General features: G+C 31.5%; 1 protein-coding gene and 1 long non-coding RNA gene across 2 annotated transcripts in view; one reads left to right on the forward strand and one right to left on the reverse strand.

Moving 5' to 3' along the window:
- LOC129224018 (uncharacterized) overlaps positions 1-4390 on the forward strand; it is a 51335-nt gene extending 46945 nt beyond the window's left edge. Inside the window, exon 3 of the long non-coding RNA XR_008580667.1 lies at positions 2340-4390. This is a non-coding gene — a long non-coding RNA (uncharacterized LOC129224018). The remainder of the gene's footprint in view (positions 1-2339) is intronic.
- A 119-nt stretch (positions 4391-4509) lies between these two features.
- The window catches only part of LOC129224015 (neuroendocrine convertase 2-like), a 46755-nt gene continuing 31036 nt past the window's right edge, over positions 4510-20228 (reverse strand). The window contains exons 8-10 of the mRNA XM_054858411.1: positions 16927-17160; positions 12643-12807; positions 4510-5454 (exon numbers count right to left, since the gene is read on the reverse strand). Coding sequence (XP_054714386.1) covers positions 5175-5454; positions 12643-12807; positions 16927-17160 — 679 coding nt within the window. The 3' untranslated portion in view covers positions 4510-5174. The remainder of the gene's footprint in view (positions 5455-12642; positions 12808-16926; positions 17161-20228) is intronic.

Below are 20228 nucleotides of genomic sequence, written 5' to 3' on the forward strand. Positions count from 1 at the left end.
ATGCAGGCAGTATAAATGCAATAGCTAAAAATACTATTATCTTAACAAGAATATTACTTAAAATCTATACTTTTAAAAGATCATGGAAACATAAATGTCATCACGTTATCTGGTAATTCTTCTAACAATAAAAACATTCAGCTTTTATATTGGCTGCAAAGGGAAAAACAGGAAAAGAGAGAGAGAGAGAGAGAGTGAAAAAATTAACTGCGTTAATTTTTAAAGGGAATAAAAGTTAATTTGGAAAATTATGCTTACATACTTCAGTTATACTTTGGCAGGGAAAAATAATGATTAGAGGTTATGGGAGCAATGTTTAAAATGTTAACAATCTTGAAAATAATCAGAGAATAATATGAACTCAATGAATGACCAATTGTTTAAAAGAGTAATAATAGTAACACCACTCCACGAAAAAGTCCACCTTTTGTCCCGCACGTGACGGCTCATATATTTCATTAAACAGTAATAGATTTAAAGGGTAACGACAGCATTTTTTGCTTAAGAAATCACACATAAGTTAGTAATTTGTGAAGCATAAAAAATTTGTGCATTAGTATTTTAAAGTATTATTTTTAATGAAATATATGAAGCGTCATGTGCAAGACAAAATGAGTTTTCCATTGAATGGTCTTTATTATAAAATAAAAATTTTAACGTACCAAAACTTAATTTTCACTTCTGCAAATCTCACTATAAGTTCAGAGAGTTCTAAAGTTGCTAAAATTAAATTTACCATGAAACCATTAAAATACAATAAAAAATGAATGAAAGTTTGCACTTGTTTTGAAGAAACACTTGGGCAGTTCCAAGTGTGAAACATATTAATGGTTACACAAAGCACCCATCAAAGACTAAATGCGTTAGATCCACATTTAATTACACGAGCTTTGTGAAGAGCATCGACCTTACTTCTATGTAATGCAGTTAAAGTTTGAGAATTTACAGAAACAATATTAGAGTAGTTTTTGGCTCAGAAACCAAACTCTAATACCTCATAATGGGCTGTCCACATATAAATATCACACTTCTTTCAACATTTTTGACCCCCCCCCCCGCCTTAGTGACAAAGTGTGATGCTTCACCTTACATCCTCTCCCGCCTTTGTCACATATCATGCAGTAATTCATAAGCATATTCTTATTTTTAAAGAAATGCCTGATGTCATTTTTTGTTGCGCCCTCCCTCCTCTTTGTCACAATTTCATGAACCTCCCTCCCTCCTGCCAACCATGACATGATAAAGGGCCATGACATCATCTGATGTTAGGAGAAGCTCAGTCTCATGCACCTCCTCCCCCTTTTTGCTTGGAAAGTTTTTCAAAAACTTCTACCCACATAGAAACAAAATTTACTAAAACTGCAAGTATTATTTTAAAAAGTGGTCCAGCAGAGTTTAAGATAAAAGTTACTGCCCCCCTCCCCTCCTCTTTCAACACAGAAATTGTGTACATTACATAAGCTTGCACTGCAATTTTCAGCCAATAAGGGTGGTTAGTTGTTGAATCAGATTCATCACTCCACAAATTTAACCAAATGTTATAACAGCACATTGTAACACAGTTGGGCAAAACCCCACAGTGGAAATGAGCTTGCGACCACATTTTACGAAATGCGTCCGCACTTTTCAAACGCATTCCAAAAAATTTTACTAAACCAGTTCTAATGTTTAATCTCTAATCAAAATGCGTTTAAAAGCAGAAATCGTAAGTTTGAAACAATCATTTTTGGACCTCTGAAAATTCTGAGAGGAAGCTTATGTTTTCTGAACATTTTAAGTAATCATGTCCTACATTGAACATATCCAATATTGAGTCAAAAAATATTATTTAATTATTATTTCTGGAAAGCCTCAAAATGTAATTGTATTTCATAGAAGTGGAGTCCATGTTCTTCATGAGCTCATGGAACAAAACAAGGATTTAACACACTTGGAGTCTTTGAAAGGTTTCTCGGGCGACAAATGATACTTATTTGAAATGGAATTGCCCACTTGCTTGGCTTTGTTGTTGAAATTTTTCTAGCTAGAGTTACAAAGTTTGTAGAAAACGTGTTAGGAACATACGTTTTCTTCAAACATACTTAGCTTTCAACTTTTCAGAATTAACTACCAGTATGTCTGTTCAATTAATAGTTGTGCCTTAGTATATTTACACACACATATATCACTTTTGAATTTATTGCACTTTTTAGTCCTGATGCATCTACAAGACTTGGAGAAAGATTTATACTTCAAGTTAAAGAAAGCAATAACATTGCAAGCAAAAAATAATCTGTTTATTTTTGAGTACAGGAGATTTCCTTCCAAGCCATACTTATTTATTTGTTTTGATATTCCAGGTGAAAAGTATTTTCTGTTACATAAATGAGTTTCAACATGAGGTGAGCAAATGGATGTAACAAAGCAAGAATATAAGGTAGGTTTTTATTTATATCATTTATTCATAAATGTCAGATTGCTTATTTGTCTTTATCATAATACTGGGTAAATTATTCAATTTTTCAAGTACAAATAACATAAAATCAACAAAATCCTTCATTAACAGTTTAATTGATACAAATACTATGTCAATGTTTCAAAAGAAAAACTTTACAGGCAAGGGTAAGAATAGCTAGTGAACCAAAACAGTATGTTTTTCAAGGACCCCCCACCCCCTTTTTAACTCAATTCCCTATAATTTACCTCAGAAATTTTCTGTTGGATGCCACAAGTGTTTATTAAGTTTTATTAGCATATAAAAACTTGGTGTTTTGCATATCCAAAAGTCAAAAAATAAGAAAAAAAAAAAAAAAAAAGGAAAGGAAGGATGAAGGGGGGGGGGATCAAATAAGAGGGAATCTGTTAAACATAGACGATTCTTAGCTCTTAGAGGTGAAAACCACCAATCAACAAAAGGGCAAACACTTAAAAATTTCACAAATTTGAAAAATTCCTCCCACCCTCCAAAATTCCCAGATTTCAGAGAAAATATCTTTTTAAAAGTTAAACCTACTGGATGTCATGGAACCAGTGGCAGAACTTTCAGCAGGGAGGCTAAACCTCTTAGATTTTAGTATCATACTGTTTTCAAGCATATACAAAGTTTTACCACAATTCAAAATCAAAAATGGAAAGAAAAGGAGTAAATTTTGAAAATTTCAGAAAAGGAGAAATTTGTTGAACAGTAGAAAAGTCTCACCCTTCTGTGTACAAATTTATATTTCTGCGGAAATAAACAAAAGAGGATTTAATACGTGATGATTTGAATAAAACAAGTAAAAGAAACTGAAATGCAATTCACTGAATTTAAAATGATTCTAGATAATTTTTGTAATGAATATTATCTCTTTTACACTTATATTTCTTTTGAGGTTCTTAATAATTTTATTTGTTGTGTAGAACACCAAGTTTTTCACCATTTTTTTTTCTTTCAAAAGACTTCTTTTTTTTTTTTAATGATAAGCAATGCCTTAAAAAAACTCCATTGCAGCCTAAAATTGTTTAGCATCATTCTCTGCAATTATACTTGGTAATGAATAATTGCAAGTATACAGAAAAAGAAAAAACAAAAACTATAAAATTTCTTATGACTTTTTATTGAAATATAAGCATGAAATAAATTAAGATATATTTGCGCATTACAAGAACAAATTTCAAACATCAATGCTTTCATTTACAGTGCATGTGCAAGGGGGAAAAACTTTTATTTTTCCTTTTTACAAAATTACAAGTAAAAATGCCTGTTCATGCAAATGGGAATCACATGTTCTACTGCATCTCAAAAACTGCACAACCTTGTAACTTAAGTTACTCAACAGATTTCACTTCATCTCCCTCAATTCTAACTTTTAAATTTCTTTGAAAAACGAAGATGCAATAGGCCTGTATAAAATCAAATAAAAAAAATTACTTAGTCAATAGATAAATAAAAAAACGATATATTTTTTTATAATATTTTGAAAATAATTTACTTATTATTTACAATTTAATTTACAATACAACTAATCAGTATTATATAAATACTCCAACTGAAAGTGTTCTTTAAAAATTGAATAAAAACAGGTTAAAATATCTTAAACTAAGATTTTTTTTATGTACAAACCCTGTAGATGATTGGAATAGAGAAAATAAAAAACTCATGATGTATTTTTAAAACTGACAATATATTATCTCTACATAACCATTTAACATAGAATATCTTATTAAACCAAAAATACGATAAATGTTTAATTTATATACCTTGTTTCACTTTAAATTGCTAGTAGCATTTAAGACAATTAAAATAAATAAATATTGAAAATAAACAAAGTTGCGACAATTTTCCCACGGAAGATTTTTTAAACCATCATATAAATATAACCTTTTCACTGTAATAATATATATAATTGTTTATAAGGTAAAATTTGGCATTTAAAAATACATATGTACAAAGAACGTTTATATTTAACCAAATACATATGAAACAGTAAAAAATTTAGCATATTTCGTTGTTTTAAACTGAAAAAAAAAAAAAAAAACCCTCCAAGTTTTTATTTTTAATAATTTAAGAATAAATTTAAAAATTTATGCAACTTATGTTTCTTGCATGTTGTAAAAGACATAATACATAATTTGATCGCAAAATAGGTTCTATAAAATGTTTCCTAAACAAAAATCTATAAATAAGATATTTTCTTTTTAAAAAGCAGCTCATGTCAATAAAAATATTTGAATTTTTTCAAACACAATTGAAATTTGACTCGTGAAAATTTTGAATAAGCTATGGACTTGCCCTGGGATTTTTCTAGTAAAAATATTTAGGAAGAGAATCAAATTTAGGAAGCAAAATGTGTGAGGGCAACTAAGGACACAAGTAGCATGTTCTCAAGGACGTTCTGTCAACAGCAAATATAGATAAATGTTGCCAGGATACAAACTTTGCATTGAAATAATGAAAGTTGAAAATGATAAAAAAAAACAGTACTTAAATATCAAGCCCTCATGATTCTAGAAATCGACTTTTAAGTAAACAAATCAAAATATGCAGACTTGTTTTGCCTCACACAACTATTCCCTAATTTTGAAATTGAGAAAAATATTTAGTAAGTTCAGTATATTTCTATTGCTGTATATAAAATTATAGTTGTAATGTTAGAAACTTATGGTACGTAAGGAATCTAACTGAAAGAATCCCTGGCAACATTTATTATTATAGATTAGATCTTATAGCCGACTTCATGAGCCTTTTTCACAATTGCAAGTTTAGAGTTGTCATCTTCCACTGGTAAATCTCTATACGGGGCTTCACGTGTTCCATGAATCATTAAAGTCCACTCTTTGATGTACCCAGTTTGCGGGGTCTGGCTGTCAAATTTGACCTCTAGGGTCCAGCGGCCGCGAGGGCCTTCACCCCAGGTGTGGGTGGTCATGAACGGCCATCGCGTGAAGCCATCGTACTGGTCATCATCATTTGGACGCTTGCTCAAAATCATCGACCTGAAAAGAATTGTGCAGAAATGTTAGACTTCTTCTAATAATGAAAACAAAGGTATGTCAGTGTACATCCCTCAGATTTTTTCAGAATTAAGAATAACGAGCTGATGTGTGCATCACATGACTTCCTTTTACTCCAATTTAATGTCATTTCCCCATTATTCGCTATTTTAATGTGATTCAATATTTATTCTCTAAATATCACCAACAATGGCCAAATTGAAACCAAAAAAAAAAAAAAAAACTCCGCCAAATTTGTCGCCAAGTTGGCGACAAAACTTGGCGACCAAAAGACTGGCGATATATCGCCAAGTGTCCGACAAATTATAACGCCACTTGAGTTGACATCGAAATTAACAATGATTTCCCCCCAAAAAGGTGCAAAAGACCCCCTTAGGAACATCCGAAAGCAACCAAAAGGGGAGGTGCACAACTAGACCCCACTACGAGTCTATGTACCAAATTTCAACTTTCTAGGACATACCATTTTTGAGTTATGCGAGATACATACGCACATACACACATACGCACATACATACAGACGTCACGAGAAAAGTCGTTGTAATTACCTCGGTGATGGTCAAAATGGATATTTCGCGTGTCTATACATTCTTGGGCACTTTTCCGCATGTGGTCGAATCGAAAAAAAAACTCAACATTCATTTGGGGGTGAGCAAAATGGAAATTAAGGGCGATTTTTGAGTGAAAATTTTTTCGCGAATACAATACTTCCTTTTTTGTAAAAGGAAGTAAAAATACTTCAGGTACTGGCACAGCACACATCAAAATAGTTAAAAATTTTGTTAAAACTTCTTTGTACCAAATAAAGAAAGTAGGAGAGAGTTGGGAGGATTGGGACAGCAGGAGGAAAGGAACAATGTAGCTTTTTTGACAGAATAAAAAGCCAAAAACTATTTTTAACTTATTTAGTAGATGTAGCAGCTTTAGTTTCTTCCTGCTGCATCTGCTGGAGAAGCTAGGAATAATTTTCACATTTTCATATCCCACATAACTCAAATCAGTATACCATAGTAGGTTGTAATTTTGTATGTAGTCTAGTTATGCACCTCCCTTTCTGGTTGCAATCTAATGTTACAAAAGGTTTGTTACAGCTTTTTTGTGGCAAATTGACATTAAATTCAATGCAGACTGAAGAAATATGATTTGGCAATCACTCAGTGATATGCTGCCATTTTGGCAAATCAAAAAAACCTTGTTTCAGACGGCATGCCAGAAATAAATGAAGTCGAACAGCATGCCGGAAAATTCAAATTTTCCGGCATGCCGGATAATCTGGGATTCACTTTGCAATTTGGAAAAGGAAGCTTCCTAACTCATAGCTCAGTCTCAATCACAAAGCAAACAATGATAGAAAAACATAAATTACAGAACCAAATAGCAAGTAAAAATAGAATGTGAGTTTAATAAATCGGGCATCCCTTGATTTCCTCGTATTTTATAATAGTACACCATGTAAAACCTTACTGGGAAAAGTTCCGCATGAATCACAGTTATGAAATCTTTCATTCAGTTCGATCTTTCACGTGAAAGATGTAGCAATAGAGATTACATATCCAATTAAAGGAACTTCAGATGAATGACACTTTTGATGCTAATAATGTTTGTCAGGGCTTAATTTGCACGGGAGCTCACTTCTTTTCAATTTTACAAACATTTTTACATTTTAGACAAAATTTAACTCGTTTACATGCAAAAAGTAAGACCTGAGGACTATAGGGCTCATGTATTTTCTATACTAGAAATAAAGTTCTGATGCAATATACAAGACAGCTTGGTTAGCACAACTAGAGACTGCAGATTCGTTCTTATTAGAACTCTTCAGTCTAGCATAGTGAATAACCAAGCCGGAGGTCTTCTCATTAAAGCTGAGAGCGCCAACAAACTGGTAGATAGAGTGAATCTATAGATTAATATTGATAGTTCTAATAAGAACAATACTGTAGTCTCTAGCTGTGATAACCGGGCAGTCTGATATAGTGCATGTAGTTCTGCCTTAGCCCTGGCTCAGGCACAGTAACTTACTGCTATAAAAATCCTGATTTTTGTAGTAAAAATGAGTCGGGTTTAACTGATATGGAAAGTGAAGATAAGTAAATCAGAAGAATAAGTCTTAAAATAACTTTATTAAGACTGGAAAAATTGTTTGCTTAGTGAAGAATCAAAGTATTTAAACAAGAATCAAGATGCAGTTAATATGTGTTTGCTATTAATGAGGTCATTCCCTATAGCTATAGTTATGTGCCAATAAAATGATTGATTGAAAACTATTCATATTAATTCGGTTTCATTTGTTATTTGCTTTATTAATGAATTTAAGTTTCTTTTTTGATAGGTAAATTTATTTTTTTATGCATTGAGTAGCTATATTAAATTCTTTATGTAACTGCAAATATTTTAATTTTAGGACAGAAATGTTTGCTTTGTTTTAACTTTTTATAAAATTATTTCGTAATTAGATTTTTCTTGCCAGAATTATGAATAAAACTAAATCATTAAGTTTTATATATAGTATTAAATAATATGAAGGACTCACATTTTGTTTTTAAGCAAGACTTGTATTTACAATGTTAAATTAAATATATTTCTCCCAACTTTGTTTTTCAAGCAAGGCGGAAAGGACCAGGCTAGGGGTTACCAAAAACTTGGTGAGCCCCGAATTTTGCGACAAGCCAGCTGACGCAGGGTAATATGGAAAGATGGTGAATTCATGTCAGTTTGAATACTTAGGCAAGATTAATAAAGAAGCAAAGTACACAATGTCAATATTTGAAAAAGTATTTTCTGTATCAATTTGCAACAACCTTTGGGTGTATAAATTTAAAATGCTTTTTTGCTAACTCTGTATTTTTTCCTTTTGCATGTTCCATTTCATTTTTAACCCCCCCCCCCTCGACACACAAAGGAAGGGGGTTATAAGTTTGACGTGTCTGTGTGTGTATCTGTCTGTGGCACTCTAACGCCTAAACAAGTGGACCGATGTTGAAAAAAAAAAATTATTTGGAAGGAGAGTTAATAGAGAGTGTTCTTAGCTAGGTTGCATTTTTGGATGACATTAATTTATGAAGATATTAATTAAAAACCTCTAAAAAGTTTTTCACAATTTTTGCAGTGAAAACATATTTACAAAATTTTAAAATTTAGTACCAAAATCAAGAGATTTTTTCCCTCATGTCTGATGGAATGTGTTTGGAACTTCCATGTCACATAGAATTGATTTTTAATAATATACTAAGGCTTTTAAAAGGACTTTCAGTTTTCCCTCTTGATTCTACAGTTGCGACTCAGTTGGGTTTTTAAATTTTTTAAATTTTATTGTTGCTTGTTGTTATTGAAATTTGAGAACTTAGATGGCAAAGGAAAAAAAAAACCCTATAAAATCTCAGAATTGAAAATATTTGTTCTCTCTCTATTTTTTTTATAAGTGTTGTAAAAAGCCTAAAAATTAGCATTTAAGAATTTTACTTCTACAATTTCTTAGAGATAAAATTCCTGCATAATTGAACATTCTTTTCTTTGTGTAAATGAATTTTTTAGGAGAAAAAATACTACTTCATGGCATTTAAAAAATTGTCTTCAATTGTTCACACCTGCCCCTGTAGGATGGCAGACGTGAACAATATTAGGGCACATATGAACAAGATTTTTAAAATAGGAGAGTCATCATATTTAAAAGAAAACTCAGTAACATAAAACATACATACTATATAACAATTACACTAAAGGGTTTGTAACATATAAACGTATACAGTGTCGATTGAAATTGCACACTAATGTGCCAGTAAGAAAATATTTTTTCCTAGATATATAATGACACTCATAGTCAGATTTTAAAGTTTCATATCATGTTTTGATCACTGGATAGAAAAGACAAATTTATAAGACTACACAGTACAAAGAATATTTTTCTCATATAAAAAATATTCGTGTGATAAATTGCTATTAAGCTTCATGCAGAGTATGATAATATATTTAAGAATGATTTTAAATCTAAGATTTTAATCAAATTGAAGTACTTTGTGCCTCATTATTTCTGGTAACTCTTGTTTAAAACACAAAATTGTTAACTATTTACTAACAAAAAATAAATAAATAAATAAATAAATAAATAAAAATAAATAAATAATCAAATTGATTCAAAAAATTATTATAGAAGATTGCACATAAAAAAACCCTTAATATCCTACACAAATTTCAATAATAAGGGAAGGATTTGGGAACTGTTTACACCTGCCTAAATCTGCCCGCAAGTGTCTTTGGACTAACTTGCGAAAATCAAGAAATGTTCATAAAATAAGCAAAAAATGTGAAGAATTTCAATAATTTACTTGAATGTTCATACAATGGTTTGCAATAGTTAAGTTTAGCTTATTAGTTAGTTCAAAATGTGTTTTCACGTGAAGACAGAGATGAAATCGTATACAGCACCTGCCGAAACAAAGAAGTTATAACCACAGTGGTAGGACTGATACTGATATTAAAGCCCTGATTTTTAGAGCAAGTAGCGACAAATCCACCATTTTGTGGCTAAATGCCGCTTTTTTCCTATATCTGCTATAACAGGGGTTCTCAATCAGGGTGCCGTGGTAAGAGGCGAAGGATGCCGTGAATTATGTTGGGTTGTTTTGCCAAATCTAGACCAATAAGGACATCTCCCAACTTTTTGATGCAGCATAGCGAAAATTCGCTTGATCATGACTTACTTCCTTGTCATCAGAAAGCCTAACTGGTGATAAAGCCTAATGAAGGAGGAGTTTTTAATAACAAGTCAAAAGTTTTTACAGAAGAGTGATGCAAAAATTACCAGTAAGTAAGATGTAAGTTTTGCTTACATGGTTCACTGTGGGTTACTAGTAGAAAAAAAGTTGATTATTGTTCATGTAGCTTAATTTATGTAGTTGATGAATTCGCAAAGATTGTCGCTGTGATTAGATAATCTAGAAAAGTAGATTATTATCCAATAAGGCATCCGTTGCCCTTCGGTGTCTTTATAACATGATGCTGCAGTATTAGGTGAAGGATATAATCATGTGCTGAATATGCTGCATCAGGGCCGGATTTAGGGGAGGGCAGGAGGGGTTACTACCCTACAACAAAGGGGCCCCCACAAATTTTTTTTTAACAAAATATCCTAACTTTAACGGGTCAGCAAATTTTATGTTTTTTCTCCCCTATAAATAATAATAATATAAAAAAATAAATAGCAGTAACTTCAGGATGTATTTACTATTAAAGTGCTGATAGAAAATATCGGATACATACATATATATCAAAGTATCGGATATTTTTGAAAATATGATCTTTTCAAACCCTGATTAGAGGCCTCCACGTCTTTGTTGCTCCAGGGCCTCCACAGTTCCAAATCTGGCCCCTGCTGCATATATATGCACGTATTTGCACATGAGTGATAAAAAACAGAAAATAACGAATTATCAGTTTCCCTAAACATGACCATTAATCATTCTGCTATCCATGGAAGCAATTATGGAATGTTTGATTATCTTTTTAAGGCTATGAAATGTGATTAAAAAAAATCAAAGACTATTCAGTTTGTTTCAGTAGATTGTTTAGTATCTTGATAGTACTTTCGTTGATAGTACTTTTTGATGTTTTTGTCTCTGCGTGAAGCAAACTTTGCCTAGAATTTTCCTTACTAGGGCCCATGTTCCCAATAATGCCAAATCGCTTTTCGTTACTAAAACTGCTGAAAAACATAATTGAAACTCAAACTTTCACATGGTTTTATATTTCATCTTAGTTTTTAGGACTTATCTGTTGAATATGCAAAAGTTGGAGCGAATCAATCATAAATGAATGAAATATTAGGTCTTGAATCCTAGGGTAGCCTTATTTGGCACTTACCTCAAATAATAGAGATGAGCTAGAGTGCCGTGAGAAAATTCTAATTCTTCAAAGGGCGCTCAAAGTCAAAAAAGTTTGAGAATCTCTGTGCTATAATGAAATAGCGTGTTTTGCTTCATGATTGTGGATCAATATGGAGTTAATAAGAAACCCCAATCAAGAAACAAAGCAAGCTACTTCACTATGGCAACCATAGGAAGAAAGCTTCATTTAGTTCCAAGATGGCGGACATACCACTACTTATTCTACAATTCAGGGCTTTAACTGCCATCACTCCAGAACGTTTGAAGGTTTTTTGCTTAAAGTTATTTCAACAAAACATTCATTGTTCACATGCGCCCTCTTTTTCCCCTACATGAGTACATGCATTTATTCTTTTGTGTTATCAAAATACAGATCATTTAATATGCATGCATTACACAAAGAAGTAGCGCAGAGTATATACAACAGATTTTCTTTTAATTTTTGTAAATTTGCTGATAAGAAATTGCTAGATTCTTTGTGGGATACATTTCATTAATTTTTTTAAACAAAATTCCAAGCATTTTGAATAAACTATTTTTGAAGTGAAAGATTACATTTCCCCTTTCTGTAAAAATATTTTCAAAGCAAAACGTTAAATATTTTGGGAGTCAGATGTAAGAAATTTCCAACACACCCCTAGGTATAGTACAGAAAAAAATCAAGACATTTACAAAATAAGATCAAACGTGTTGAACAATGAGCTATTCTTTCTCTCCTTCTATTAAGTATCAGTTTTTTTGTTGTACATAAGATGACACAACTATGTAGTGTGTGGTTAAATCTTTGGGCTCATGAGTGAAGGTGAGAAAAAAATCTTACATCATTCATCAGTTTTAGTTGCAATTTTTTTCCCTAAGTGTGTGAGGAACATTTTACCTATACTTTTCTACAGGTTTACCTATGCTTATTCAAAAGAGACATGGAGTTCCCTGAAGAAAAACTCAGTCCTAAAGTTCCATGACTTGATTAAGTTCAAAAACTGCCGGCATAGACTATATGTTCTCCAATCGTGGTCCACAGACCACAGCTTTTTGAGCCAAAAATTAAGTTTTGAGTATGATGAAAAATGATTGCAACTAGCCAAGAGGTTTGCAGAACATTTCTGCTCAAAAAGGGGTCCACAGACCACATAAATTTAAGAATCGGTGTCATAGACTAATCATAGAAAACTGAACTAAATACAAAGGGAGTTGCTTTTTCACTTTCATCAACAACATTTTGGTCATTACAAAATATCTTTCTTTTATTAAGGTTTTCCTCTCCCTTAGAGTTTTACGAAACACTTACCTAGTGCCCATTGGCGATATTAGAAAAAGAGTGACATCTCCTCTACGAGTAGCATTCAATGTTATTATTGCTTGCACATGTTCCAAATAATTGACTTCTGTTTCTTTTCCACTGCAACCATCTGTATCAATATATATTTGGGTACTGGCATTGCTCAGGATACGGCTAGAAAAAGGAGAAAATCCATTAACCCCTTGAGGACCAGCGCACGGAAAACGAAGCGCAGCTACGGGACCGAACGTTCCGAAATGGAACGCCGCCATCGGCCCAAGCATTTACAGCAGTTAAGCCTAACTGAACAAAAATATTCATATAAAATCAGCATCTTAAAATAATGACTTGAAATTTTAAATTTATATAAACAATGTACTACTGATTACTAATTATTAATATAAAGACGATTACATTATTAGAAGGGAGTGAAATAAGTAGAATACTAAAACTTTAACTATGTGCACAAAGTTAAATGATATGTGCACAAAAACAAAGTTAGAGTTAGACGTTGTGAGTGTGCAATGAAAGAAAAATAAATGTAGCAAAAAAAAAGTTCCTTATGTAATTTTAATTAAAACAACTTAGGTCAACGAATTTAAACTAGTTCTTGCGACAAGTCTCAAAACTGCTTCATAATTCACTCGAAAACACTCCCTTTCTCTCACTTCGCTAACCATTTTTATTGCAGTTTTCCAATCTCCAAGTGAAAAAGAATAAATAAAGAAGAACAATATTAGAAAGGATTCAAAAATAATCATAAACTTCAGTGCATTTGAAATCATTCCTGTACTCTCATTGAACGGGGAATCCCAAAAGTCTAAGCAAAGATATAAACAAGAGCAATTGAGACCTCGTAAATCATATGCGCAGAGCAGTGATTCAGTTGTTTACATAAAAAAAATCTATCCCATTGAGAGGCTCAAATAAGAAACTAAAGCGTGTACATGAAGGTCAAATATGATCAATGTTATAGCCATTTAGCGCCATATATTATCGTTTAAATATTCAATTGAATCGTTCCATTTCGAGAAAGCATATACGTGACGCTGGGACGTCAGCGTCGATCAGAGCGCGTAGCAGGGAAGTGACGCTGGGCTGATAAGAGTGGAATCGTTGTGTAGCGTCCGCGTGACGCTGGGTGCGAACGGGTTAAAATGAGATATGAAGTCGGTTTAGGCAGATAATATAAAAGCGCATGCCAATACATTTGCTGTTGGGCAGATACATTTGCTGTAGCTATGTGGATGGCCTGATAATTATTAATTAATATCATTATCTTGAAAATAAGAGATAAACTAGAGAAAAAAATTCACCTTTTTCTTTAATAATACTTGCCAACCTCCGAAGGAAAAGAAACAGGAGATTCAACTAGAAGTACATAGGTGATTCACCAGCGGCATATCTTCACAACAGAATTATTAATTTATGCTTTTAAATAACATGAATACTAAATTTAAAGTGAAATGGGGATTTTTCACCGATGTAAGCTAATTTGTAGCAGCAAGAAAAGTATAGTGCAAAGGAAAAACCAAATAATAAGGAGGGAATTTTCTTAAAGTTTCGTACATTCCCCAGTCTCTATCAAAAAAGTAGCTACAAAAATTTAACTACTACAATCTAAAAGAAAAAAATCAATATTTCATGAAAATAAAATATAAAACAAGTAGGTATAGGGTAGCACATGTTAAAATAACTTTAAACTTTCAAAATACCTGAAATATTTTCAAGATGCAAAAGGATTGAAATATGCTGCAATTTTCGGCAAAGCACGTGCTTCATTGAACATGCAATGTGGAAAATTTCCAAAAAATTAATCTTTACTAAATGAGTTATTAATTGGAATTTTTTTTTATTCCTGACATTGGTAGACTAGAAAAGGGCGCCATCTATTGAAAAGAAAGTGAAACTTTTTGAAGATCGACTAAAAAAACTGCAAAAACGGAAGAAAATCGTAAAAAACGTGAAATAGGAAGATGGAAGCAAAAAACGAGAATCTCCCGTTAAAAACAGTATAGTTGGCAAGTATGTTCATGGATACATAATTGAAAGCAAATGCATTGTCTCACCAAAAAATTTTGTCTGCCCACTGTGCATTGCTTTTCATACCTGCAGATAGTTTTGAGTTTTGTGCACAGATACTTTATATATTTATCATACTATGGCAGCCAGTAAATGAGTGAAATTATGTTTATCATATTAGATAAATAACAAGGCTGACAAAAATAAATGAAGAAAATTATTACTGTTGATTGTATGCCGTACATAAAAGCAGTTTGCAAAACACACACAAACGAGGCATTGAGGACACAAAGGGCAAACTCAAAAAAGGTGGTTTAGGGACAAAGACTCATTTGAAGCATTTTCAACTGAAGCGAACTCGACAAAAAGTGTTACTTTAGGTCTTTTAAAGGGAACAAAGCGTAAAATTCACATGGAAAACTTATCTGCTCATTATATGCCGGGTCTAGATTTTAATGGTGAAAAAAAAGAAAGCACAATGTTGAGTTTGCCCTGTCTATTCACAGCGTGTCATATAAATACAATTAGAAAACCCTCATTTTCCAATTTTTTTTTTAAATGATGCTGCGTCATTTCACGGCATTTTTGACAATTATGTGGAGTTCGTAACATGACCTTTTTTGCTATTACTTTTTAAAATACCGATTGCTTAATACATAATTTTATTTGGGGTTTGTCTACCAACACAAACTCAAATTAAAATAATTTGTAAATCAAACAGTTACGCAAAAAAAGTGTCAGGTTGCGTATTCTACATTTGTCCGAAATACTGTGAAATGGTCCTGCTACAATATTGGTTGGATTCTAGGAAAGCTCATTCACATACCAGATACTCTCAACATAATTTCCTTCAGTTCTCATAGTTAACCACATATATTTGGGAGTCTGGGACTAAAGTTGAGGTATAAATAAAAAATTTCATGCATTATATTTCAGAATTTCCAGGAACTATTTTCCCACATCAATTTAATCAAGTCAGAAACTCTCAAATCAAAAACTGCATTGCAAGGAGGCCACAACCCCACAACTAGGTAAAGGTTGTATAACTTTTTAGCTACTTTGAAAGTTTGCAAGAAGATGCCTTAATTTGTTTTTACAAAATAACATGTTATTTGCTTAAAAATGAGTACAATTAGAATACAAGACCTGTGACAAATTGGAATACATTTCATAGACAGATAATTTGGATTTTTAGCTACGCGTTCTAAGCTTAAATGGCACTTAATAAACCAGACAAATCTGCTCTGTGGTAATTTTTTATTTTGTGGCATTTTTTAGGTGAATTAAGTAAACATGTATGTGTGTTTTTTAAAGTTTTGTTATTTTATGAAATGAACATCATTTCTTACAATGTTCAGCAACCAGCAATATTATTTATCAACATTTCTTGCACATTGGTACAAGGGGAAAAAAAGAATACATAAAAATAAAGAATATTGAACATTTTTATCCTTTAGATAGATACAGACTTTTGTATCTGATACACAAAAAGAATAGCTGTTTCTCAACTTCGTTTTGGAATTCAGCAATGTTTTTTTTTTTGGTCGATTTATTAAAGCTGGTATAACATGTGGGCACAGATTTTAAATTAATTTCAGTAGTACTTAAAGATCTTGAGGAATGGTGATAATCTTGAGAATAGGTGAAATGCTCCCCCCCCCTGGATATTCTAAATCTGGACTGACCCCAGGTGGACTAATTTCAGAGCAGAGGTATAGAGCCACAGACAGATGTACACTAGGGTACTACCCTAGTGACTTAAAAATCATTTGCTTTTTTTTTCATCTTTTGAAGTTGTAATTGATGGACTCGATTCCAACTAACCTAATATGGCAGTGTTGTGAAGGCTACGCAAATCTTGATCACAACATTACGACACTGCCAGGTTAGGTTTGCCCCAACTACAGTATATTATAACTGCTGAAAGTAACAAAAGTTTAAGAATTTAAAAATCACATAGGTGCAGTTTTTTTTTTTTTTTTTTGGAACTAATTTTCTGATTCTATATCAAAAAGTAAGAAGTACACTGATTTCTACTACAAGCTAAAAAATTCTTTAGGTCAAACCTAATGTGCACATATTTTAGTAATACAGATGAGAAAAATAAAGTTAAAGGCATTTACTTTATTTTTCCCATCTAACAATTAAAAAATCTTAGATGAAACAGAATTAAACTTTTAGTATTTTACTAAAATTTAAACTGATGACCTCAAAACATGAAAGAAATTGAACAGATTAAGAGAAATAAAAAATAAGCATGAGTATGCTTACTGAGGTGTTTTTACAACGCCAGCTTCGCAGTGATATCTCGCAGGCACTGTTTTCCATATCCTTGCTAAGGCTACCATTGCTCCAGCATCTAAAACTCCAAATCCAAACAGATGATTGAATTCTAAACCAACACCATTCATGTTCCAATGAAAGCGCCCTTTGCTGTCATATAGAGAATTTCTTTTTGAGGTCAGCACTGTCAAGTGTTGCACATCTCTCCAGGTCAAAGTAGGGCTGTCAAGATAGAAAAATTAGTAAACATTTGCTGTGGGGCTTTCTACAGACCTGCTTAATTTGATATAATATCCACAATGGATGCATTTCTATAAGGCTCATTAAATAATATCAATTCTTTAAATAATATTTTCACACAAACAATACTGCTGTGCTAGGAACTAAAGTCAAGCTCAAAATGAGGTAATGCTGTTAAAATTCTAAACCTCCATGTACTTGATTCCAATGCCACAATGCCTTTTTTTCAGATTTTTCAAAAAAAAAAAAAAAAAAAAAAAAAAATCCCAATCACAAATGACTATTAAATATTGCTTTTAGGTAAATTGTCACAAGGAACCACCTGGCAGGGTTGGTTTTAAAATCTTTTTTTTTTTTTTTAAACTTTTTTTGGTTTAAACCAGGTTTTTTTGGTTTAAACAGGGTTTATTTGGTTTTTATTACTTTTTGTAAGAAAAATATTTTTATTTTAGAAAAATCATGAAGATTTTATGAATTAATTATTTAGAAATATTTAATATTCATACTTGTACCTAATTTCTTCATAATTAATTCAATAATTAAGAGTAAAATTTTATAATTTCAATTCCTCATACTTAGAGATTTCTATGCGAGAATATTGTTTGAAAATCTTTTAACTCTTATTAAAAAAATACAATACGTAAATGGGTCTTGGTATCAGTAATCAAAGAAATAATTTACTGAGATAGTTCAGACATTGATAATTACAAACAACCAAGAATAAATTCTTGCAAATTAATTTCCTCATAATTATAGCTATCTACTAAAAAAAAAAAAACATCACACATTCTTTAACATGGAAAGTATTTTGCAGTATCTACAAAATAAATGATTCATATAAGTCTGATGTATACTATACAACTTTAAAAATCAAAAGATCAACGAATATTTTGTTTGAAGGTTTAAAAAAAAAAGTTACAAATCATGTAATTTATAAACCTAATGTATCAGTGACAACTATTATAGAAACAGGACAAGTAGGTTTTAAGAAAATAATTATGTTTTCCATTGTAGACATTATTTCTCCTGGTTTAATGCATTTAGGAATACAATTTTTTTTTATCAAAGAAAAAAAAAATCATTTCAATTAAAAGCCTTAGAACAAACTTTGAAAATACTATTTTAACATATTTTAATAATAGTCATAAAAATTAATGTTTATTGATTCTTCCACCATTCATACATGAGACTTGTTTTATTACATTGGGATCAAAAAATGTCTTTGAAAGGTGAAAGTTTGGCATTATTATTATTATTATTATTTTTAATACCAGCACAGAGTTACATGGATATTTTCTGTTTTAATAATTTTATACATTTTTTTCTCTTGCTCTGACTGCATCATCTATCAGGGATGAATAAGTGCGCAGGTATAAGCACAATTTTATGCCTACTTAAGTGTTCTTGGACTTCTTTAGTTATTTTTTTTTCTCCTGTTATTTAAATATTCTAGTGTTAAGATATATTTACACTATGCGTTGCTTCAATGGTACATATTATTCCTTAATAAATCTTACGCAACCAAGCAAATTAGGTAGTATATGACGTTTTGGTTGAAATATGCTTTTTGGACTATTTTGAAGTGCAAAAGACTGAAAAATAATGATAATTAAAAAATTATAAAAGAGCTACTTGGATTAGTTTCCACATAATTTTAGAAAAACTAAGTTGATCCGCCTTGTACATTTATGTACCTAATAGCAAAGCTGCATAGATTTAAAAAAAAAAAAAACTATTTAGCAAACTTGCATTACCTTAAAAATATAAGTTTCTAAGTTTATTAAATCTGTAATTTATCTACAAAGCTTTGCTAGTTACTTTACATTAATTAGATTTTATACTCTTTGCAATAATATGTAAAATTTATGAAAACATTTGGGGGAAAACAATGAAATAAAAAAAAAAAAACTTTTTTTGAAAAAAAAACCACATGGTTTAAAAAAAAAGTTTACACCAACGTGGTTTAAACCAAACAACCCTGCTACCTGGTGACAATAACTCTTATTTTGTTAAAAAATGTAGATACGGATTTTTGTGCTTAGCAAGGCAGAAAAAGAGACCAATTGGCACTCATAGATGAAGGCAAAGATATTGATGAAAAAATTTGTTTTTTAAAAATAATAATTAATAAAATTTCGAACCAACAAGGGTAATTCCCAGGGTTGCTTAGTTGAAACCACGTTGGTTGAAACCAAATTTTTTTTTTTTAACCAAGTGTTTTGTTTAAAATGGATTTTTTTGAAAAAACTGAATCATTTCCTTCCAAACGTTTTCATAAATTTTATATATTATTGTTGGGAAATGAAAAATCCAATTAATGCAAAGTGCAAAGTAGCCAGCAAAGCTTTAGAAATTAATTACCAATTAATAAATTTGCAAACTTATTTTTTTAACTCTCTGATGGTTTTGAATGTTTTATCACGCTCTACTGAGCACGTTTCAAAAGCATTTTACTTATTTTTCTGATGGTAAATGTTCGTTGTCAAACGGTTCAAGGTCTGGGGCGGTAGCTAGGCATTGATGGAGGGTAGGGCACTTGATTTACATGGCAAGTTACTCAAAAAAAAAAAAAAAAAAAAAAATCATGGGAAAAATTTCACGCATCATGACCCAGGACCGTCAGAGTGTTAAAAACTATGGGAAAAAAAAATCCAAATAGTTTGTTGTCTTTCGTTCTTTACTTGTTTTTCACTCTCTTTTACACTTTAATATAGCCCAAAAAGCATATTTCAGCCAAAACTTCATTTTACTACCCAGTTCACTTAAGATTTATTGAGATAAATCATGTATCATTGAATGAATCCATAAAGTACATAAATCTTAACTATGTAGATTACTTGTCTATGTAGACAAGAGAGAGAGAAAAAAAAACTAAAGAAGTCTAAGAGCACTTAGAGTAGCTATAAATGGGTCTAATACCTGCACCCTTTTTTCATCCACGATAAAGGAAACTTTGTAACAATATGACTAATTTACTTTATTACTGAAAGGACTATGCTTTGAAACTTTTTCAAAGCATAGCAAATAGTTGAAACCTTTTTCAAAGCTTT

The sequence above is a fragment of the Uloborus diversus genome, chromosome 6 (genome assembly GCF_026930045.1).
Source record: "Uloborus diversus isolate 005 chromosome 6, Udiv.v.3.1, whole genome shotgun sequence".
NCBI classification, from domain to species: domain Eukaryota; kingdom Metazoa; phylum Arthropoda; class Arachnida; order Araneae; family Uloboridae; genus Uloborus; species Uloborus diversus.